Source organism: Eretmochelys imbricata, chromosome 1 (genome assembly GCF_965152235.1).
Source record: "Eretmochelys imbricata isolate rEreImb1 chromosome 1, rEreImb1.hap1, whole genome shotgun sequence".
Classification (NCBI taxonomy): Eukaryota; Metazoa; Chordata; order Testudines; family Cheloniidae; genus Eretmochelys; species Eretmochelys imbricata.
In genome coordinates, this window is record NC_135572.1 from 358,238,586 (window position 1) to 358,262,335 (window position 23,750).

The 23,750-nt window shown below is 46.7% G+C and overlaps 1 protein-coding gene across 1 annotated transcript; it reads left to right on the forward strand.

Moving 5' to 3' along the window:
- Positions 1 to 21,781: 21,781 nt before the first annotated feature.
- Positions 21,782 to 22,384, forward strand: LOC144259642 (uncharacterized). Its single transcript, XM_077807946.1, has one exon. It carries the CDS (start codon positions 21,782 to 21,784, stop codon positions 22,382 to 22,384), a length of 603 nt encoding a protein of 200 aa, XP_077664072.1.
- Positions 22,385 to 23,750: the final 1,366 nt, after the last annotated feature.

The following is a 23,750-nucleotide window of genomic DNA, read 5'->3' on the forward strand; positions in this document are numbered from 1 at the left end:
CTTTGTGATGGTCCTCTGCCCAGGGTGAATCTTACTCTATGGTGAGTAAAAGATTGGACCTCCACTTGGGTCACCAATACTGTCTCAAAGGGCTGCCTAGAGCAGATTTGCTCATGGGCCAAGAGGAGGGATGGCTCAGAGTGGAAGGAAGCAGTGCTCTTTTACGGAAAGGTTTTGAGTTCAGTCTTGACTTCAGACAATGCAGCTGAGTGAGCCCAGCAGGAAAGTGAGTGAGCCCAGCAGCCCAGCAGGGAACCCAGGAGAGAGGAAAATGGTGAAGGAGGAGATGGCTGTGGGATGAGATTTGACATAAAGTCTGATCAGCCATAGGGCATGTTGCAGAAAACATTCCTACCCGATCCAGAATGTTGTTCAAAGTGTAAATGATATCCCGAAGGGTGGGTTCCATATCCAGGGAAGAGGGCAGAAGTGTCTGGCTTTGATTTCAAGGTCCTCAACCTCTTTGAAGGTGATGCAACCGAGCTGATTTACCCCAAGAGAGCACCTTCATTTTCCAATAACAAAATCCCTCCAAAAGCAAATGAGCCCCCAAAATTGGTTCTGACCACAGGGGCTCCTATGGTCCCACTTGGCTCTGCTGAGAGAAATTGCAGAGAATTGGTCCTGGGAGGGTCACAAGAACCGGTGAGGGTCTGATCACCACTTAGGAGTCAGGGCACTGCCTAACACACAGCTCGTTGCAGCTGATAGCCACTGGACTAGGCCGCTATCAGAAAATCTTTTGTAGTGATAATCAAGGTGGGCCATTTCCAGCAGTTGACAAGAACGTCTGAGGAACGGTGGGGGTGGGGGTGGGGGAAATAGTTTTACTTTGTGTAATGACCCATCCACTTCCAGTCTCTATTCAAGCCAATTAATTGTATCCAGTTTGCAAATGAATTCCAATTCAGCAGTCTCTCGTTGGAGTCTGTTTTTGAAGGTTTTTTTGGTGAAAAATTGTCAGTTTTAGGTCTCTAATTCAGTGACCAGAGAGATTGAAGTGTTCTCCGACTGGTTTTTGAATGTTATAATTCTTGATGTCTGATTTGTGTCCATTTATTCTTTTACGGAGAGACTGTCCAGTTTGACCAATGTACATGGCAGAGGGGCATTGCTGGCACATGATGGCATATATCACATTGGTGGATGTGCAGGTGAACGAGCCTCTGATAGTGTGGCTGATGTGATTAGGTCCTATGATGGCGTCCCCTGAATAGATATGTGGACACAGTTGGCAACGGACTTTGTTGTAAGGATAGGTTCCTGGGTTAGTGGTTCTGTTGTCTGGTGTGTGGTTGCTGGTGAGTATTTCCTTCAGGTTGGGGGGCTGTCTGTAAGCAAGGACTGGCCTGTCTCCCAAGATCTGTGAGAGTGATGAGTCATCCTTCAGGATAGGTTGTAGAGCCTTGATGATGCATTGGAGAGGTTTTAGTCGGGGGCTGAAGGTGATGGCTAGTGGCATTCTGTTATTTTCTTTGTTGGGCCTGTCCTGTAGTAGGTGACTTCTGGGTACTCTTCTGGCTCTGTCAATCTGTTTCTTCACTTCAGCAGGTGGGTAATGTAGTTGTAAGAATGCCTGATAGAGATCTTCTAGGTATTTGTCTCTGTCTGAGGGGTTGGAGCAAGTGCGGTTGTATCGTAGAGCTTGGCTGTAGACAATGGATCATGTGGTGTGGTCCAGGTGAAAGCTAGAGGCATGTAGATAGGAATAGTGGTCAGTAGGTTTCCGGTATAGAGTGGTGTTTATGTGACCATAGCTTATTAGCACCATAGTGTCCAGGAAGTGGATCTCTTGTGTGGTCCAGGCTGAGGTTGATAGTGGGACGGAAATTGTTGAAATCCTGGTGGAATTCCTCAAGGGCTTCTTTTCCATGGGTCCAGATGATGAAGATGTCATCAATGTAGCGCAAGTAGAGTAGGGGCGTTAGGGGACGAGAGCTGAGGAAACGTTGTTCTAAGTCAGCCATAAAAATGTTGGCATACTGTGGGACCATGCGGGTACCCATGGCAGTGCCGCTGATTTGAAGGTATACATTGTCCCCAAATGTAAAATAGTTATGGGTGAGGACAAAGCCACAAAGTTTAGCCACCAGGTTTGCCGTGACACTATCGGGGATATTGTTCCTGACGGCTCGTAGTCCATCTTTGTGTGGAATGTTGGTGTCGAGGGCTTCTACATCCATAGTGGCCAGGATGGTGTTTTCAGGCAGATCACCGATGGATAAAAAACTGGCTCATGCTGTGATTCACTGTAACTGCGGCTTCTTTATACCTGAGGATAATACTTCTCCACAGGAATTACAAGTCTGTCCATGTTCCAAGAGTGCGGAATTGAAGCTTAAAAACCTTGTTTTAAGTCATAGCAACCAGGGCAATGAAGTCACCAAGTGCACTGTGTGCGCTACTTTTTCTCTCCTTCAAATCACATCTCTCTAACGGGTCACAGTAATGCAATGGTAATTAATTCTTCCAGGTTTGTGAAAAGAGGTACAGAGTAGTGTATCTCTTCAACATTGCCGTGTTTATACATGAAGATAATAAAGGTCCAAAGGAATTACAAGTGTGTCCATTTCAAGCTTGTTCATGTGCAGTGTAGGAATAAAAATCTCAATATACAATTAAGCTGGCACAAATTTTGATACAAAAGAATTTAATTCTGCTCCAGAGTTAATACCCACCACTGAGACAACAACTACAAATAAAGGGAGTTAAGGTGCATTGCAAAATTCTCAGTGGTTGATCATAGTTCACACTTAGCCCTGGTATTCACTCAGAGTTGAGGTCAAATTTAGCAGCGTTAAATCGATTTAACCCTGCACCCATCCACACGACGAAGCCCTTTTTTTTTCACTTAAAGGGCTCTTAAAATAGATTTCCTTACTCCACCCCCGACAAGGGGATTAGTGCTGAAATCGGCCTTGCCGGGTCGAATTTGGGGTACTGTGGACGCAATTAGATGGTATTGGCCTCCGGGAGCTATACCAGAGTGCTCCATTGTGACCGCTCTGGACAGCACTCTCAACTCAGATGCACTGGACAGGTAGACAGGAAAAGGCCCACGAACTTTTGAATTTCAATTTCCTGTTTGGCCAGCATGGCAAGTTGCAGGTGAGTGCAGAGCTCATCAGCAGAGGTGACCATGATGGAGTCCGAGAATTGCAAAAGAGCTCCAGCATGGACTGAATGGGAGGTACGGGATCTGATCGCTGTATAGGGAGAGGAATCCGTGCTATCACAACTCCGTTCCAGTTTTTGAAATGCCAAAACATTTATCAAAATCTCCCAGGGCATGAAGGACAGAAGCCGTAACAGGGACCCAAAGCAGTGCCGCGTGAAACTTAAGGAGCTGAGGCAAGCCTACCAGAAAACCAGAGAGGAAAACGGCCGCTCCGGGTCAGAGGCCCAAACATGCCGCTTCTATAATGAGTGGCATGCCATTTTAGGGGGTTCAGCCGTGTTGTTTGACTCCTTCAATGGAGATGGAGGCAACACGGAAGCAGGTTTTGGGGACGAGGAAGATGATGAATTTGTAGATAGCTCACAGCAAGCAAGCGGAGAAACCAGTGTTCCTGACAGCCAGAAACTGTTTCTCACCCTGGACCTGGAGCCAGTACCCCTGAACCCACCCAAGACTGCCTCCCGGACCCGCCAGGTGGAGAAGGAACCTCTGGTACGTGTGCCTTTTAAAATAGTATACATGGTTTAAAAGCAAGCATGTTTAATGATTAATTTGCCCTGGCATTCGCGGCTCTCCTGAATGTACTCCCAAAGCCTTTGCAAAAGGTTTCTGGGGAGGGCAGCCTTATTCCGTCCACCATGGTAGGACACTTTACCACTCCAGGCCAGTAGCATGTACTCGGGAATCATTGTAGAAGAAAGCATTGCAGTGTATGTTTGCTGGCGTTCAAACAACATCCGTTCTTTATCTCTCTGTGTTATCCTCAGGAGAGTGATATCATTGGTGGTCACCTGGTGGAAATAGGGTGCTTTTCTTAAGGGGACATTCAGAGGTGCCCATTCCTGCTGGGCTGTTTGCCTGTGGCTGAACAGAAATGTTCCCCGCTGTTAGCCACGGGGAGGGAGGAGACAAAATGCGACCTTGGAATGAAAGCACATGTCCTATGTATGTAATGCTTACAGCAAGGTTTACCGTGAAAGAGTGTACCCATTGTTCTATAAAATGTGTCTTTTTAAATACCATTGTCCCTTTTTTTTTCTCCACCAGCTGCATGTGTTTCAAGGATCACGGGATCTTCTCCTTCCCAGAGACTAGTGAAGATCAGAATGTGAAAAAAATGCACTCACGATGAAATGTTCTCTGAGCTCATGCTGTCCTCCCACACTGACAGAGCACAGATGAATGCGTGGAGGCAGACAATGTCAGAATGCAGGAAAGCACAAAATGACCAAGAGGAGAGGTGGCGGGCTGAAGAGAGTAAGTGGCGGGCTGAAGAGAGGGCTGAAGCTGAAAGGCGGTAGCAGCATGATGAGAGGAGGCAGGATTCAATGCTGAGGCTGCTGGAGGATCAAACTAATATGCTCCAGCGTACGGTTGAGCTGCAGGAAAGGCAGCTGGAGCACAGACCGCCGCTACAGCCCTGTGTAACCAACTGCCCTCCTCCCCAAGTTCCAGAGCCTCCTCACCCAGACGCCCAAGAACACGGTGGGGGGACTCCGGCCACCCAGCCACTCCATCCCAGAGAATTGCCCAAGCAACAGAAGGCTGGCATTCAATAAGTTTTAAAGTTTTAAACTTTTAAAGTGCTGTGTGGCCTTGTCCTTTCCTCCTCCACAACCTCTCCCGGGGCTTCTCTCCTCCACCACCCCTCCCGGGCTACCTTGGCAGTTATCCCCCTATTCATCTGATGAATTAATAAAGAATGCATGAATGTGAAACAACAATGACTTTATTGCCTCTGCAAGCGGTGATCAAACAGAGGAGGGGAGGGTGGTAGGGTTGTTAGCTTACAGGGAAGTAGAGTGAACCAAGGGGTGGCGAGTTTCATCGAGGAGAAACAAACAGAACTTTCGCACCGTAGCCTGGCCAGTCATGAAACTGGTTTTCAAAGCTTCTCTGATGCACACTGCTCCCTCCTCTGCTCTTCTAACCGCCCTGGTGTGTGGTTGCGCATTGCCTCAACCTCCCACCCCACCATAAATGTCTCCCCCTTACTCTCACAGATATTGTGGAGCACACAGCAAGCAGTAATAACAGTGGGAATATTGGTTTCACTGAGCTCTAACCGAGTCAGTAAACTGCACCAGCGCGCTTTTAAATATCCCAATGCACATTCTAGCACTATTCTGCACTTGCTCGGCCTGTAGCTGAACAGCTCCCGAGTACTGTCCAGGCTGCCTGTGTATGGCTTCATGAGCCATGGCATTAAGGGGTAAGCTGGGTCTCCAAGGATAACTATAGGCATTTCAACATCTCAAACGGTTATTTTCTGGTCTGGGAATAAAGTCTCTTCCGGAAGCTTTTGAAACAGACCAGAGTTCCTGAAGATGCGAGCATCATGTACCTTTCCCAGCCATCCCACGTTGATGTTGGTGAAATGTCCCCTGTGATCCACCAGTGCTTGCAGCACCATTGAAAAGTACCCCTTGTGGTTTATGTACTCGCCAGCTTGGTGCTCCGGTGCCAAGATAGGGATATGGGTTCCGTCTATGGGAATCCCATTGCAGCAAAGCCATCCACTATGACCTGCACATTTCCCAGGGTCACTACCCTTCATATCAGCAGATCTTTGATTGTGTTGGCTACTTGTATCACAGCCGCCCCCACAGTAGATTTGCCCACTCCAAATTGATTTCTGACTGACCGGTAGCTGTCTGGTGTTGCAAGCTTCCACAGGGCTATTGCCACTCACTTCTCAACTGTGAGGGCTGCTCTCATCTTGGTATTCATGCGCTTCAGGGCAGGGGAAAGCAAGTCACAAAGTTCCATGAAAGTGCCCTTACGCATGTGAAAGTTTTGCAGCCACTGGGAATCGTCCCAGACCTGCAACATCCTCCCCGTGGAAGGAAAAGGCCTGGGTAGAGACCGTCGAATCGTGGAAGTCAACGAATGGCTACACAGGTGGTGTTGGAGAGAAGGCTTTGGATTCTTTGACCATGGGATGCTGTTCCAAGAAGGAGTGCTAGGCAGAGACAGGCTCCACCTAACGAAGAGAGGGAAGAGCATCTTCGCAAGCAGGCTGGCTAACCTAGTGAGGAGGGCTTTAAACTAGGTTCACCGGGGGAAGGAGACCAAAGCCCTGAGGTAAGTGGGGAAGTGGGATACCGGGACGAGGCACGAGAAGAAGCACGTGAGAGGGGAGGGCTCCTGCCTCATACTGAGAAAGAGGGGCGATCAGCAGGTTACTTCAAGTGCCTATATACAAATGCACAAAGCCTGGGAAACAAGCAGGGAGAACTGGAAGTCCTGGCACAGTCAAGGAATTATGATGTGATTGGAATAACAGAGGCTTGGTGGGATAACTCACATGACTGGAGTACTGTCATGGATGGATATAAACTGTTCAGGAAGGACAGGAAGGGCAGAAAAGGTGGGGGAGTTGCACTGTATGTAAGGGAGCAGTATGACTGCTCAGAGCTCAAGTATGAAACTGCAGAAAAACCTGAGAGTCTCTGGATTAAGTTTAGAAGTATGAGCAACAAGGATGATGTCATGGTGGGAGTCTGCTATAGACCACCAGACCAGGGGGATGAGGTGGATGAGGCTTTCTTCCGGCAACTCGCAGAGCTTACTAGATCGCAGGCGCTGGTTCTCATGGGAGACTTCAATCACCCTGATATCTGCTGGGAGAGCGATACAGCGGTGCACAGGCAATCCAGGAAGTTTTTGGAAAATGTAGGGGACAATTTCTTGGTGCAAGTGCTGGAGGAACCAACTAGGGGCAGAGCTCTTCTTGACCTGCTGCTCACAAACCGGGAAGAATTAGTAGGGGAAGCAAAAGTGGATGGGAACCTGGGAGGCAGTGACCATGAAATGGTCGAGTTCAGGATCCTAACACAAGGAAGAAAGGAGAGCAGCAGAATACAGACCCTGGACTTCAGAAAAGCAGACCTTGTCTCCCTCAGGGAACTGATGGGCAAGATCCCCTGGGAGAATAACATGAGGGGGAAAGGAGTCCAGGAGAGCTGGCTGTATTTTCAAGAATCCTTATTGAGATTACAGGAACAAACCATCACGATGTGTAGAAAGAATAGTAAATATGGCAGGCGACCAGCTTGGCTTAACAGTGAAATCCTTGCTGCTCTTAAATACAAAAAAGAAGCTTACAAGAAGTGGAAGATTGGACAAATGACCAGGGAGGAGTATAAAAACATTGCTCGGACTTGCAGGAGTGAAATCAGGAAGGCCAAATCACACCTGGAGTTGCAGCTAGCAAGAGATGTTAAGAGTAACAAGAAGGGTTTCTTCAAGTATGTTAACAACAACAAGAAAGTCAAGGAAAGTGTGGGCCCCTTACTGAATGAGGGAGGCAACCTCGTGACAGAGGATGTGGAGAAAGCTAATGTACTCAATGCTTTTTTTGCCTCTGTCTTCACGAACAAGGTCAGCTCCCAGACTACTGCACTGGGCAGCATAGCATGGGGAGGAGGTGACCAGCCCTTTGTGGAGAAAGAAGTGGTTCAGGACTATTTAGAAAAGCTGGATGAGCACAAGTCCATGGGGCCGGATGCGATGCATCCAAGAGTGCTAAAGGAATTGGCGGATGTGATTGCAGAGCCATTGGCCATTATCTTTCAAAACTCATGGGGATCGGGGGAGGTCCCAGATGACTGGAAAAAGGTTAATGTAGTGCCCATCTTTAAAAAAGGGAAGAAGGAGGATCCTGGGAACTACAGGCCAGTCAGCCTCACCTCAGTCCCTGGAAAAATTATGGAGCAGGTCCTCAAGGAATCAATTCTGAAGCACTTAGAGGAGAGGAAAGTGATCAGGAACAGTCAGCATGGATTCACCAAGGGCAAGTCATGCCTGACTAATCTAATTGCCTTCTATGACGAGATAACTGGCTCTGTGGATGAAGGGAAAGCAGTGGATGTATTGTTCCTTGACTTTAGCAAAGCTTTTGACACGGTCTCCCACAGTATTCTTGCTAGCAAGTTAAAGAAGTATGGGCTGGATGAATGGACTATAAGGTGGATAGAAAGCTGGCTAGATTGTCGGGCTCAACGGGTAGTGATCAATGGAACCAGGTCTAGTTGGCAGCCAGTATCAAGTGGAGTGCCCCAGGGGTCGGTCCTGGGCCCGGTTTTGTTCAATATCTTCATAAATGATCTGGAGGATGGTGTGGATTGCACCCTCAGCAAGTTTGCAGATGACATTAAACTGGGAGGAGTGGTAGATACGCTGGAGGGTAGGGATAGGATACAGAGGGACCTAGTCAAATTGGAGGATTGGGCCAAAAGAAATCTGATGAGGTTGAACAAGGACAAGTGCAGAGTCCTGCACTTAGGACGGAAGAATCCAATGCACCGCTACAGACTAGGGACCAAATGGCTCGGCAGCAGTTCTACAGAAAAGGACCTAGGGGTTACAGTGGACGAGAAGCTGGATATGAGTCAATAGTGTGCCCTTGTTGCCAAGAAGGCCAATGGCATTTTGGGATGTATAAGTAAGGGTATTGCCAGCAGATCGAGGGACGTGATCGTTCCCCTCTATTCGACATTGGTGAGGCCTCATCTGGAGTTCTGTGTCCAGTTTTGGGCCCCACACTACAAGAAGGATGTGGAAAAATTGGAAAGAGTCCAGCGGAGGGCAACAAAAATGATTAGGGGACTGGAACACATGACTTATGAGGAGAGGCTGAGGGAACTGGGGATGTTCAGAAGAGAAGAATGAGGAGGGATTTGATAGCTGCTTTCAACTACCTGAAAGGGGGTTCCAAAGAGGATGGCTCTAGACTATTCTCTGTGATAGCAGATGACAGAACAAGGACTAATGGTCTCAAGTTGCAGTGGGGGAGGTTTCGGTTGGATATTAGGAAAAACCTTTTCCCTAGGAGGGTGGTGAAACACAGGAATGTGTTACCTAGGGAGGTGGTGGAATCTCCTTCCCTAGAAGTTTTTAAGGTCAGGCTTGACAAAGCCCTGGCTGGGATGATTTAGTCAGGGATCGGTCCTGCTTTCAGCAGGGATGACCTCCTGAGGTCCCTTCCAACCCTGATATTCTATGATTCTATGAACACTATGCAGTCCCACCAGTCTGTGCTTGTTTCCTGGGCCCAGAATCAGCATTCCACCTCTTCAACCTGCCCCATTAGCACTATGATGCCCGTATTGCCAGGGCCCGTGCTTTGAGAGAAGTCTGTGTCCATGTCCTCATCACTCTCGTCACCACGCTGATGTCGCCTACTCGTCCGGTTTCGCTTTCCCAGGTTCTGGTGCTCCATACACTGCTGGAAAATGTGCGTGGTGTTTAATGTGCTCCTAATTGCCAAAGTGATCTGAGAGGGCTCCATGCTTGCTGTGGTATGGTGTCTGCACACAAAAAAGGCGCGGAATGATTGTTTGCCTTTGCTCTGATGGAGGGAGGGGCGACTGATGACATGGCTTACAGGGGTTGCTTAACAGGGAATTGAAATCAACAAAAGGGGTGGCTTTACATTAAGGAAAAACAAAAACAACTGTCACACAGAATGGCCCCCTCAAGGATTTAACTCAAACCCCTGGGTTAAGCAGGCCAATGCTCAACCCACTAACCTATCCCTCCCTCTGGTATTTCAGGCAGGACTGAATCTCCATTAAAGATTTCAAGGTGCCCCTGACAGACCTCACCAAAATGATTCTCGGGGGTGATTTCACGGAGGGAGGGAGGGAGGGGGGAGCAAATGAATACAAAACAAATCATAGAATCATAGAATATCAGGGTTGGAAGGGACCTCAGGAGGTCATCTAGTCCAACCCCCTGCTCAAAGCAGGATCAATCCCCAATTAAATCATCCCAGCCAGGGCTTTGTCAAGCCTGACCTTAAAAAATTCTAAGGACGGAGATTCTACCACCTCCTTAGGAAATGTATTCTAGTGTTTCACCACCCTCCGAGTGAAAAAGGTTTTCCTAATATCCAACCGAAACCTCCCCCACTGCAACTTGAGACCATTACTCCTTGTCCTGTCCTCTTCTACCACTGAGAATAGTCTAGAACCATCCTCTCTGGAACCACCTCTCAGGTACTTGAAAGCAGCTATCAAATCCCCCCTCATTCTTCTCTTCTGCAGACTAAACAATCCCACTTCCCTCAGCCTCTCCTCATAAGTCATGTGTTCCAGAACCCTAATCATTTTTGTTGCCCTTCGCTGGACTCTTTCCAATTTATCCACATCCTTCTTGTAGTGTGGGACCCAAAACTGGACACAGAACTCCAGATGAGGCCTCACCAATGTCGAATAGAGGGGAACGATCACGTCCCTTCATCTGCTCGCTATGCCCCTACTTATACATCCCAAAATGCCATTGGCCTTCTTGGCAACAAGGGCACACTGCTGACTCATATCCAGCTTCTCGTCCACTGTCACCCCTAGCTCCTTTTCTGCAGAACTGCTGGCTAGCCATTCGGTCCCTAGTCTGTAGCTGTGCATTGGGTTCTTCCGTCCTAAGTGCAGGACCCTGCACTTATCCTTATTGAACCTCATCAGATTTCTTTTGGCCCAATCCTCCAATTTGACTAGGTCCCTCTGTATCCTATCCCTGCCCTCCAGCGTATCAACCACTCCTCCCAGTTTAGTATCATCCGCAAATTTGCTGAGAGTGCAATCCACACTATCCTCCAGATCATTTATGAAGATATTGAACAAAACCGGCCCCAGGACTGACACCTGGGGCACTCCACTTGACACCGGTTGCCAACTAGACATAGAGCCATTGATCACTACCCGTTGAGCCCGACCTGGAGCAGCTTCCATTTCACTTATCCTGGTACCAGGGATTTGTTTAGCCTGGAGCTAATATATCTATCTCCCACTACTTTTCTGTAGCCGTCTGGCCTTGCCCCATCACACCGTATAATCTCCCATAACCACTGGGACACCGGTTACAATATAATCCTCCATCACTTTATAAGCCTCTGTCAGCACATGTGCCCCCATCACCACCTCCAATGTCAGTTGCACCCGAGGAGTCCGCTCTGCTTTCCTGAGGGAAAGAGCTGAGAATGGCTCCTGGGAAGGTCATTACCAGGGACAATCGGTGGGGGAGAGGGGCAGGAGGGCCATTTGGCCTGGCCCTCAAGCTCAAAGGGGGCCTCAAATTTAGACACTTATAAATTTTTTCCCATTTTATAAGTTTTGCAACTTGTTTTTATGTGCATCCCTGTCGGACACACTCTCTCAGCTTACAGCTGCAAATTTAAGCAAATAAGAGATGTGATTTGGTAAAAGACATAATTTTTTTGTTAACTGATATAGATTTTGTCATATTAAACAGTTTAAAATGTTCATAAATATTAATAAAAATACACTGGTTCTGATGGCACAAGATTAGACCGTGATGAACGTGTCCTCTCAGATCAGCTGATTATATAAACAAACCACAGCTAGTGGCTCGTGCTGGACCAAGTGCATCTGGAAAAGTAGAGAATTGTTACATTTTAGTTTCTTTATAGTTTTACGTCTACTTGTCTAAGGAATTGTTTATGTATGAGAATTCCTCATTATTATCTTCATATGGTAGCTAAGAGAGGTGACTGGTTGGTTGGTTGGTTGGTTGGTTGGTTGGTTGGTTGGTTGAGCCCTAGCTTGGTAGCTTGGCCATCATCATAGTCTTTTGTAGTCCGTACGCTGAGATTCAAGGTGAAAAGTTGTGAGGACAATCTTGTAGAGTGAGTATATATATATATATATATATGTCATCCCTTTGTCTTCAGCTCAGCCTGTTATATTGTACCTTGCATGCTTGAGTTTTGATTCAGTGAAAAGGATAACAACATGTCTGACTGTTTTATTTTGTGTTCTTAATTAGTATTCCTTTGTTTTCAGCCTTTTCAGCATTTGTGTACCATTTGTGTACATGTTTACAGTAAAAGCTACTTATTGACAGCAGAATATTTCAAGTGTGGATCGGCTACATATTCACCAGATAGATCACGATGAAGAGGAGATTTGAAAGTGGTGCAAGCAAAAGACAGCGAAAACAATTGAGTGAAGCAGCAGCTAAGAGCTCACAGCCAATAACTTCATTTCTCAAACCATTGGAAAAAGCACCTTACCCAATAAACAACGCTACAGATAATGAAAACTCTGCAACTGCAACAGGTGATATTTCAATGCCAATACCCGAACATGACGACAGTAGTCAAGAAGGAGATGTGTCAATAGTAACAAAGGCAGCAGAAGATCCTGTGGACGATCAAGAAACTCAACACCAATAGGAAGATGTAGATCTTACGCAGCAAGAGCAATTTATGAGTACAGCTTTGACTGTGACTGACACTGGAATTATTGACAAGAGCAATGCTGCCCAAATGCAATCTTTTCTTCAAATTAGTTGTTTTGAAATTCCAAGTAACATTCCACGAGATGCTGAGAATCATGCTTTCCCTACTCGTCTGCTCACAAAAACTCTTCCAAATCGTGAGACCTGTACAAGAGACTGGTTATGCTGGAATACGGAAAAACAATCTCTGTACTGTGCACGCTGCTTCATTCACATGTCCACATTTGAATGCATTCTGATGTCATCTTTGTGGATGAAGCTACTTACAATGATCCACCGAACTAATCTGTAATTGAACCATGCCATGCTACACTTGATGTTGAGAGGGATAACACTGAAAGTCTTATCAATGATATTCAACAGATTTCTGAACAATGCGATGTGATCCTGACTGAGTCCAAATTAATAGCACAGAATATTGGCATTTCACTTGAATCATAGAATCATAAAATATCAGGGTTGGAAGGGAACCTCAGGAGGTCATCTAGTCCAACCCCCTGCTCAAAGCAGGACCAATCCCCAATTTTTGCCCCAGATCCCTAAATGGCCCCTTCAAGGATTGAACTCAGAACCTGGGTTTACTAGGCCAATGTTCAAACCACAGATCTATCCCTCCCCCACAATCTGAGTTCTCCACCAATCGCAATTTACTGACTGAATCCGATACCGAGCAGCACTATAGGGTTAATGTCTTCCTTGTCATCATTCACTTTCTTCAATCAGGTCTTACATGTCGATTTCAGTCACTGCGTCTAATTTGTACCCTTTTGGGGTTTCTTTGGCAATTCAACAGATTGAGAAATGAAGATCTACTTTCTGTAGCTGAACAATTTCAGCAACAGTACAACACAGAAATCTCAAAAGATCTCAGTGACGACGTCATCTTCCTCAAACAAATATATTCCACAAACTTTCAATTGGATTGCAAGCCAAAGGAATTGCTTCAAGAAATATTCAAACTTGGACTCCATGGGGTGTTTCCTAATATCACAGTTGCATTGTGTATTTTTATCAGTTTGCCTCCATCAGTGGCTTCGGGTGAACACGCCTTCAACGTCTTGAAGCAGGTAAAGAACAATCATCATTCAACTATCGGACAAGAGCGTTTGAATGGGCTCACCATGCTTAATATCAACTGTGACATTGCACAAAAGCAAGATTTTTCCTCAACAATTAGTGCATTCGCACAGAAAAAGGCTAGAAAAGCATTTGCTATATAAAAAAATATTCAAATTATGTCTCACCCTTTCTTTGGTGCCTTATTTTGTTTTCATGTGTCGTCCTTCTTCGTTTTTATTATGGCTAGGGGCCTCAAAAGCTGCGAGGGCCTGGGTACAGTTCTGCTGCCCTCTATTCAGACAACAAGGATAGCAACACTTTATTACTCCTGCCCCAATAACAAGGAGACTGGGGATTTAGCAGTAGTCACAAGTGATCATTTGGGCAATCAATCCCACCATGCTGAGTACCTAGGCAGGGTGGGTGTGCCCATGCAAACGAGATCAACTCCTGAAGTCCTTTTCCACAGCTCACCGCTAGATGTCAGGAAATAGCTCATTCAGAATCTGTGAAAGAAAGAAAGAAAGAAAGAAAGAAAGAAAGAAAGAAAGAAAGAAAGAAAGAAAGAAAGAAAGAAAGAAAGAAAGAAAGAAAGAAAGAAAGAAAGAAAGAAAGAAGCTCTTTTGAATCCTTGTTACTCTCTTTGTCCTAAAAATATCCTGTCTCTAAGAAGCATACATACATAAAATGTCTATCATTAATGCCTGGGATTTCCAGTCTATTAAAAAATATCCCACAGAAAATGGCTGGAATAGCATTCATAATGCTACTTTCCTTGTTAGGCTGTAACCGCTATATGAGTGGGAGATGGTCCCACAATAGCCAGGAACCTTCCTAGCTTATCCACTCCCCCAGTGGAATTGGCTAGAGAAAGAACCTGAGTCCTCGCTCCCACACCCTTTATCCACAGGATGCCTGACCCCAAGGTCTCCCTTTCCACTCTCCTCTGTGGCAGGGACCTTGTAACCCCGACAACACTGGGCCCAGGATTCCTGAGGGGCTCGACCTGCAGTCTGCTCGTGGTCACTTAGGACAGGGGTAGGGTGTCCCCACACCGGGGTGCTCTCTTCACACCAGACGCTTCCCGGACACCCACTGATTATTACATACGTGCAAAGCAAAAACAATTTATTAAACAGCAACTAATAAATCAATAAGGGAAAATGGGGAAGGTTAAAGGAACAAGTAGCCCCACCCTGTGGACTGAGGGACACCACAAACAGCCGTCTCTGGAGCGTAAGGGCTGTTCACAGTCTGTTCCTCACCATGCGCCAGGCCTCCTGCCCGGGCCCTGGCTGTGCTGCAGGGATGCTGCAGGTTGGACCCTTGCCCCGCCCCCCCGGCACTGTCCCCAGCTGCTCACTGCACCCAGCTCCGGACGGCTCCAGCCCCGGACCCGGCTCCACTCTGCCTCAGCCTGGGTGCGGCTCTGCCTCCAGCTCAGCTCTGCTCTCTGGGCTGCTGCTCTGGCCCGTCAGGCTGCTGAGGCTCTGCTCAGCTCAGCTCTGGCTTCTGCTCTCGCCTTAGCTTGGCCTCCCGCTCAGGCAGCTCCCGCTCACACGGAGGACGGGACCCCGGGATCCTGACTCCTTCATTGGCCTGCCCGCCTTGTCATTCAGGCTGACCTGCAGCATTGGCCTTTCCCCATTCGCCTTAGAGACTCTCACTCTCAGGATCCTGTTTTCTCATTGGCCCTTCCCCTTTCTTTTGGTCCTGAGAGAGGGCCATGAAAAAACCCCACTATGTTTTAGTAAGGGGCCAACAGTCCCCTGACATCTGCTGACAAACAAGTTCAGCCCAGCATCACAAGGTGGTGCTTTGGCTTGGAAACCTCTGCGAGTCACCAACACTTGCGGATGAATAAACAAAAACGGGGTTTTTTAGTCAAAACAAAACACAAACCCCCACCTCCTCCCCTGGTGTAAATCAGCTCAGTTTCACTGGCCTCACTGCAGCTACACTAAGTTAGACCAGACGGGGATCTGCACCTAGAATTACTCCTCCACATGAGAAGAGAGCAACTGCCAGGCTGGAAGAGACGAGTGGCCCATCTAAGGCCGTATCCTGTCTCAGTGAGTGTCACTCACCAGCTGCTTCAGGAGAGAGCGGAAGAACAATGAATTAGTCCTTTTTGGAGAAAACTTGGGGAGTTTCTTCATAAACCTTGTCAAGACTGATTCCCCACTCTGGCACTTCGAGTGCAGAAGGTGGGGGCCCTCAAGCATTCTAAAAAATAATACTGGCCACTCCAGGCTTGTATTCAAATTCCAAGGTTACAGTTTATCGCTGACCTTGGGTGGGTAGATGCTGCCACCTCCCAAATGCAAAAACCCTTTTGAGAGGCCAGGAAGGCACACTTGGGAATTCCTTCCTCTGGGGTACCCTCAAACCATTTCACACACACACACACACACACACCAGGGGAAGAAGTAAGAAAGAAAACAAAGGAAATCAGCTGTTGCCACCAGCTAATTAAACAACATGTGCACAAACCTTTGAAGACACAAAACTGCAATCCTGGTCTTAAAAGAGGTGAACTTTATTTAAAAAAAAAAAAACTCTAAAAACTCAGGCTACTGCTAGATTTAAAAAGGGCAACTACTAAAATTAAGAAGCAAGAATATCTTTCTTGAGGTCCCGCTTAAAGATTACAAGCAAAACAAAAGCACCTGGGGTTACCACAGAGGAGTCCACAAGACAAAGAAATAAAAGAGATAAACCTCATTGCGTCTCCCAAGACATTTCCTGATCTACTTACATACCTGGGTTCCAAATGAGTAGTTTCTAGGTATGATCTGATGATTTTGCATACCTGGCCCAAGCTCTTAAAGCATAGTTCCAGCCCCGTCTCTGCTCTCCGGGAGAACAACACAGACAAACAAAGGGGAAGTTTTTTTCCAAATTTTAAAAAGTTCTAGCCTTCCCATTGGCTCTGTTGGTCAGGTGCCCACTCCCTCCTTCTACCGATAGACTTTCTAACCATTTACAGGTAAAGCAAATAGAGAACAGCTCCTCAGAGGGATTTTATAGCTAACTGGCTGGGTGTCCATAAAAGGGAGCTCCCCCCCTGCCATTCATTTATCACAACCCTAAAATAAAATTGGGGGTGAGATTATTCAGAGCTCCCTAAGGAATTTGAATGTCCAAGTTCCAACTAAAATCAACAGGATCTTGTGTCTAAAATTCATGTCTTGCTCTGAAAATCCAGACCTTGACTTCTAAACCATGAAGAAACCAATGCCTGCAACTCGATAATAGAAAACAATTGAAAAACCCCCAAACTCTTCCCACTGTTTGGAATCACAGAGTGTCTGTGCAAGATTCAGTCCTAAATTAAAAGGATCACTGGCACCTCATCTGAACACTTATGGAGAGAGCGACTTGAATAGGATTCTCTAGTTCACAGAGGAGAATAAGTTAAAGTGGTTAGAAGACCCCTGACTCATGAGTATTTTTAGACAGTTTTCTACACCACCAGAGGACTTGAGACAGGTCTTGCAGAATGCCCTAGGTAGGTCAGAATTGTAACCAACACCATGAGTATGCACACAGAGATACACCCCGTACAAGGTTTCTCTATCTTGGGCTAGGTAAAGTGCATTCATAGAATCATAGAATATCAGGGTTGAAGGGACCTCAGGAGGTCACCTAGTCCAACCACCTGCTCAAAGCAGGACCAATCCCCAACTAAATCATCCCAGCCAGGGCTTGGTCAAGCCTGACCTTAAAAACTTCTAAGGAAGGAGATTCCACCACCTCCCTAGGTAACGCATTCCAGTGCTTCACCACTCTCCTAGTGAAAAAGTTTTTCCTAATATCCAACCTAAATCTCCTCCACTGCAACTTGAGACCATTGCTCCTTGTTCTGTCATCTGCTATCACTGAGAATAGTCTAGATCCATCCTCTTTGGAACCCCCTTTCAGGTAGTTGAAAGCAGCTATCAAATCCCTCCTCATCCTTCTCTTCCGCAGACTAAACAATCCCACTTCCCTCAGCCTCTCCTCATAAGTCATGTGTTCCAGTCTCCTAATCATTTTTGTTGTTCTCTGCTGCACGTTTTCCAATTTTTCCACATGCTTCTTGTAGTCTGGGGCCCACAACTGAACACAGTACTCCAGATGAGGCCTCACCAGTGTCGAATAGAGGGGAACGATCACGTCCCTCGATCTGCTGGCAATGCCCCTACTTATACAGCTCAAAATGCATTTGGCCTTCTTGGCAACAATGGCACACTGTTGACTCATACCCAGCTTCTCGTCCACTGTAACCCCTAGGTCCTTTTCTGCAGAACTGCTGCCTAGCCATTCGGTCCCCAGTCTGTAGCGGTGCATGGGATTCTTCCATCCTAAGTGCAGGACTCTGCACTTGTCCTTGTTCAACCTCATCAGATTTCTTTTGGCCCAATCTTCTAATTTCTCTAGGTCCCTCTGTATCCTATCCCTACCCTCCAGGGTATCTACCTCTCCTCCCAGTTTAGTGTCTTCTCCAAACTTCCTGAGGGTGCAATCCACACCATCCTCCAGATCATTGATGAAGATTTTCAACAAAACCGGCCCAAGGAACGACTCTTGGGGCACTCCACTTGATACCGGCTGCCAACTAGACATGGAGCTGTTGGTCACTAGCCGTTGAGCCCAACGATCTAGCCAACTTTCTATCCACCTTATAGTCCATTACACCAGCCCATTCTTCTTTAACTTGCTGGCAAGAATACTGTGGGATACCATGTCAAAAGCTTTGCTAAAGTCAAGGAATAACATGTCCACTGCTTTCCCTTCATCCACAGAGCCATTTATCTTGTCATAGAAGGCAATTAGATTAGTCAGGCATGACTTGCCCTTGGTGAATCCATGCTGACTGTTCCTGATCACTTTCTTCTCCTCTAAGTGCTTCAGAATTGATTCCTTGAGGATCTATCTGCTCCATGATTTTTCCAGGGACTGAGGTGAGGCTGACTGGCCTGTAGTTCCCAGGATCCTCCTTCTTCCCTTTTTTAAAGATGGGCACTACATTTGCCTTTTTCCAGTCATCCGGGACCTCCCCCGATCACCATGAGTTTTCAAAGATAATGGCCAATGGCTTTGCAATCACAGCCGCCAACTCCTTTAGCACTCTCAGATGCATCGCATCCAGCCCCATGGACATGTGCTCATCCAGCTTTGATGGAACTTTTCCCTTTTACACTGGCTCAGTATCAACCCTGAAACTTTAAAATATGTATAAAAGGGAAATGCAAAGGTACATTGAACGAAAGTCCAAAAGCCCCAATTTCAAAGGTTAGGAATCACAAACTGACCACTGTAGTGACATCTGAGACCTTGACATATATTTTTAAAGTGAATGTAATCTTCAGTGTTGGAACATCTAATCCCAGTAAAAAGTTATTACTTCTTTAGTAATTAATCTCTTTGGCTGTATACAATTTAATGAGTGTTTGTGAAGTGCTTTGAAATCCTGAGATCACAGGAAGACTCAGACAATCCACCCTGAAAGTTACAATTATACCTATTTGCCACCAAGGTAAAGGGAGGTAGATTCAGGTGAAGGTCAGACAGGGTGTGATTGGCAGAGTCAGAAATAAACCCCAGTAGTTGGGACTACTCATGCCAAACACTAACCTGTATATCCTGATCCCTATGCAAACATTTTGTAACCAGACATGATACTAACATTATCTTGTTACACAGTATAACAGGGATCAACCTAGACCTCAGTCTGTGGTAGGAGGAGTCAGAAGTATTGGGTTATATTTCTGTTTCTGCAGCTTTCCCCCTGTGACCTTCACCTCAACGTGCCTCTGTTTCTAGGCCTATCAAATTCAGAGAGTCAGGGTGGTAAGACTGGAAGTTCTTAAGCATCCTCAGGACTCCAGAGTTCAAAGCCCCTCACAAACACTCGGTGGTGTTTCACACACGCAAAGGGTTCCAGTCTTAGAATATTAATAAATTGTTGTTGGGATTATACTCCTCTGCACAGTCACTAGAAACAAAATGGAGGCCAAGGTCTCTCTTGTCATTACCTTAATCAGGTCATGATTTAAGCCACACAATTTGGGGCTATTTCATTTTCTTTCAAATGTAGTTTTGATTTTGGTATTTTTAAAAAACCATACGGGGTAGAACGGCCCAGTCCAGTGGCTTCAACAACATGCGCGTTAGGCAGTGCCCTGACTCCAAAGTGGTGATCAGACCCTCACTGGGAGTCGTGACCCTCCCAGGACCAATTCTCAGCAATTTCCCTCAGCAGAGCCAAGTGGGACCATAGGAGCCCCTGGTGTCAATGCCGGTTTCGGAGGCTCTATTACCTTTGGAGGGATTATTTTATTGGAAAATGAAGGTGCTCTCTTGGGGTAAATTACCAATCAAAGCAAGACACTTCTGCCCTCTTCCCTGGATATGGAACCCAGCCTTGGGGAAATCATTTACACTTTGAACAGGCTGGTTCAGGCAGGAATGTTTTCTGCAACATGCCCTAGGTCTTGTCAGATATTATGTCAAATCCCATCCCACAGCCATCTCCTCCTTCACCATGAATGTGTCATTTTAATCTCTCCAGAGCTTCCTGCTGGGTTCACTCAGCTGCCTTGTCTTACAGGACCTCAGTTCCTTGGCTGCTTATGGATGAAGAGATGGTTTCTGGTAGAGTACAGGTTCCAAGACTTAACTCAAAACCTTTCTGTAAAAGAGCACTGCTTACTTTCTCTCTCTGCCATCCCTCCTCTTGACCCATGAGCAAATCGGCTCCAGGCAGCCCTTTCAGACGGCATTGGTGACCCAAGTGGAGGTCCAATGTTAGGTCAAGTTTTAATCACCATAGGGTAAGAGTCACCCCTTGGCAGATGGCCATCACAAAGGCCCATGCTCCACTTAAGACCCTGTTAACACCAAGTTTGAAATTTTATAATTGGACTCAAGTTGTCTGTAGGCATCGTACTATCCCCCTGCCAGAGGGTGAATTTCAGACTTAAAGTCCTCACATAAAACATACTGTAGGCAATTGAATGATTCCCATTGATTTGAAAGGAAATTGGATCTGACCTGCTGGGAATGGAGGTGGTGAGAATGGACAAAAATGGGTCCCACCTTCCTAGCACGTTTAGAATGAACTGCCCCATGCCCCTAATCACGACCAGCATGAATTGCAAGGACCAAACTTTCCTTTCATGGATTCCTTTCATGACACCCGCTTGTGCTACTGATGCCGCTCAGAATCATCACCTTGACCTTCATTATAATGGCAGCACCTATAAAATCTCTGGAATGATACGAGAAATGCAGTTGGCCCATACCATTCTAACATGAAAGACAGCTGAAGAGTGCAAAGTGCATGTCACACCCTCTGAGGCTCAGATTAGCCCAATAATCACCAACGCTGAGGAAAATAGCTCCATCCAAAGGAGGACTTGCGAAGGAAATCAAGTTTGTTTGGTAACTAATTAGGACCTCCTCCACAAACAGCATCTCAGATCCTCCAGGCAGTCCTAGGAACGGTATAAAAGCACTCACGATTCAGATTTCTTCTACACACTTCTCCAGACTTCATCTCCTCAGTGAACTGGGTAAGTCCAATTCCACTCAATCTCTTTCTAACCACAGAGGTATCACAATAGGGCCTCTTTTCATTGGAGACGGAATCTTGCATCTGCTCACTGTGATTTTTGTCAGGGATCAAGGGGTTCATCCATAACTATCTTGAGTCGTGATTCAGTTGCAGGCGCTTGTAGATTGATGATCTGAAGCTAAAGGAGAGACTTTAAGAGCAACACATGCAATTCAGAAACATATTTCCTATTAACTGGAAGAAGAATTAGAGCATTGAAATCTTTTCAGTAATTTATGAAAGTCATTTAGCCATTTTTTCTTTGCTGGATTAGGAAGAAATTCTCAGGTTAGTCCAGAAAGGGCCAATTCAGTGGTTTTCTACTGTATTAAGCAGCTGTGACCCCTCACTCCTGAGAACAAGAGAATGGATTAAGATGACAAGAGGTGTGACCCAGGCTAGCAATTTAGATTTTTCAGACAAAGTCTTTTTGAGAGGATCAAAGGGTCCTGCTGGGAGGGAAGTTTAGTGCGAGTGGACAAGAGGCATAGAAAGAGAAAATAGGAACAAATACATGACCACACAAAAAGAGATTAAGGCCACTTCTCCTCTCTCTCTCGGGCCCCATGCAGACCTTGCTGCAATAGTAACCGAGCTTTGAAACCTTTCTTCCACCGGCACTTGCACCTTCTCTTTACTCTAGTCCCTGTTTTATGTTCCAGGTTTACCTCCATCCCAGAAAGATGTCTTTCTCCAGCCTGTGCTATCCAGAATGCGGGGTGGCCCGACCCAGTCCAGTCACTGGCAGCTGCAACGAGCCGTGCGTAAGGCAGTGCCCTGACTCCGAAGTGGTGATCAGACCCTCCCCGGTTGTTGTGACCCTCCCCGGACCAATTCTCAGCAATTTCCCTCAGCAGAGCGAAGTGGCAGCCGTAGGAGCACCTGTGGTCGGAGCTGGTTTGGGAGGCTCATTCGGTTTGGGGGGATTGTATGGCTACGGAGGCCGTTATGGAGGGTTGCATGGTTTAGGGAGATATGGTAGTTACGGGGGCCTTTATGGTTATGGGGGATTATTGGGCCATGGGGGATACTGCGGTTACCCGGGCCTTTATGGTTACGGGGGATTATTGGGCCATGGGGGATACTGCGGTTACCCGGGCCTTTACGGTTACGGGGGATTATTGGGCCATGGGGGATACTGCGGTTACCCGGGCCTTTACGGTTACGGGGGATTATTGGGCCATGGGGGATACTGCGGTTACCCGGGCCTTTATGGTTATGGGGGATTATGGGGATATGGGGGATATGGCCGTAGGTATCTTGGTGGATATTGTGGACCATGTTAAACCCAGCAGGAACATCCGTGGAAAAAGGAAGAACCAGGAAATGAACAGGAAGATCCAGATTCACCGCTGACCTTTTGGGCATGGCTTTCAGAAGTGCTGTGCAAACATGGCTCCAGTTGAGCTCAGTGGGAGCTGTGTGTGCTCAGCACCTTGGTCTGATAGCCATGCTGCATTTCTAACGTTACGCTTTAGGACTCTTTCTGCTAGTGCTTTTCCAGCCATGTGTTGATTCTCTTATTCACATGTGGACTCATTCTGAACAACACACAGGCTGTCTACGCTGACCCCGCAGGGTGAAGGAAACAGGGGCCTTAAGATAGGCATCATTTATATTCATTATCACTTTAAGTCCCTTTGCAAGGGGAAAAAGAGACCTTGCTGTCAAGGAGAATTAGGCCCTATATGTTCTATCCTTTCCATCAATATATACCTTTAACATCTCACCTTGACCTTTGCTGCGACCAATGTATAATGGAGAAGCTGCGTAGTCCTCTGCTTCTATTTTGCTTTGTCTCATTTCCCACCGACTGGGGTAAAACAAAGAACTTAAAATGGTTACAAAAGGGACTTCTTTGTCAACCTCTACAGCTGCAAGAAAGCAAAATAACATGCTATCTGAAATGCACCCTACTGAGGCGTGTGATTGGTCGCAGGCCTTCTTGAAACTCTGGAAATACATTCTTTCTGCTCTGTAGTATTTCTTCCTGTAACTGTGTACTGCCAATTTCATTTGCATTAAAAACTCTGCTGCATCATAATATTGGTCTCTGGTTCTCCTTGTTCCTCCCTCCTCTCTTAAAAATTGCATAGGACAAAATTTCTTACTGTGCAGCCAGTACAACCGAACTTCTCAAATTGCAATTTTCAAAGCACTGGAGTGGTAGGGGAATCTGGCCCTGGGAGTGCTTGAAAGCATTCTGCAGGCCCTGAGTACCAGGGTGGAGTTCCTCCTTGCATTACCTGTTTTAGCAAAGAGTCTTTTCCTGCAAAGACTTAGATACATTTTTCACTTTAAGAACATAAGTTTTTTTCTTTGGATTTCAAGAAGGCCAGTGGTTCTCAAATTAGGGGCACCGCTTGTTCAGGGAAAGCTCCTGGTGAGCCGGGCCAGTTTGTTTACCGGCTGCATCTGCAGGTTCGGCCGATCGCAGCTCCCACTGGCCACAGTTCACTGCTCCAGGCCAATGGGGGCTGCGGGAAGGGCAGCCAGCATATCCCTCAGCCCGCACCACTTCCTGCAGCCCCCATTGGCCTTGAGCGGTGAACCGTGGCCAGTGGGAGCCAGGATTGGCCGAACCTGTGGACACGACAGGTAAACAAACCAGCCTGGCCCACCAGGGGCTTTCCCTGAACATGCGGCGTCCCT

Excerpts from the sequence above, each read along its gene's own strand:
- LOC144259642 (XM_077807946.1), top strand. The coding sequence starts at position 21,782 with ATGTCTTTCTCCAGCCTGTGCTATCCAGAATGCGGGGTGGCCCGACCC.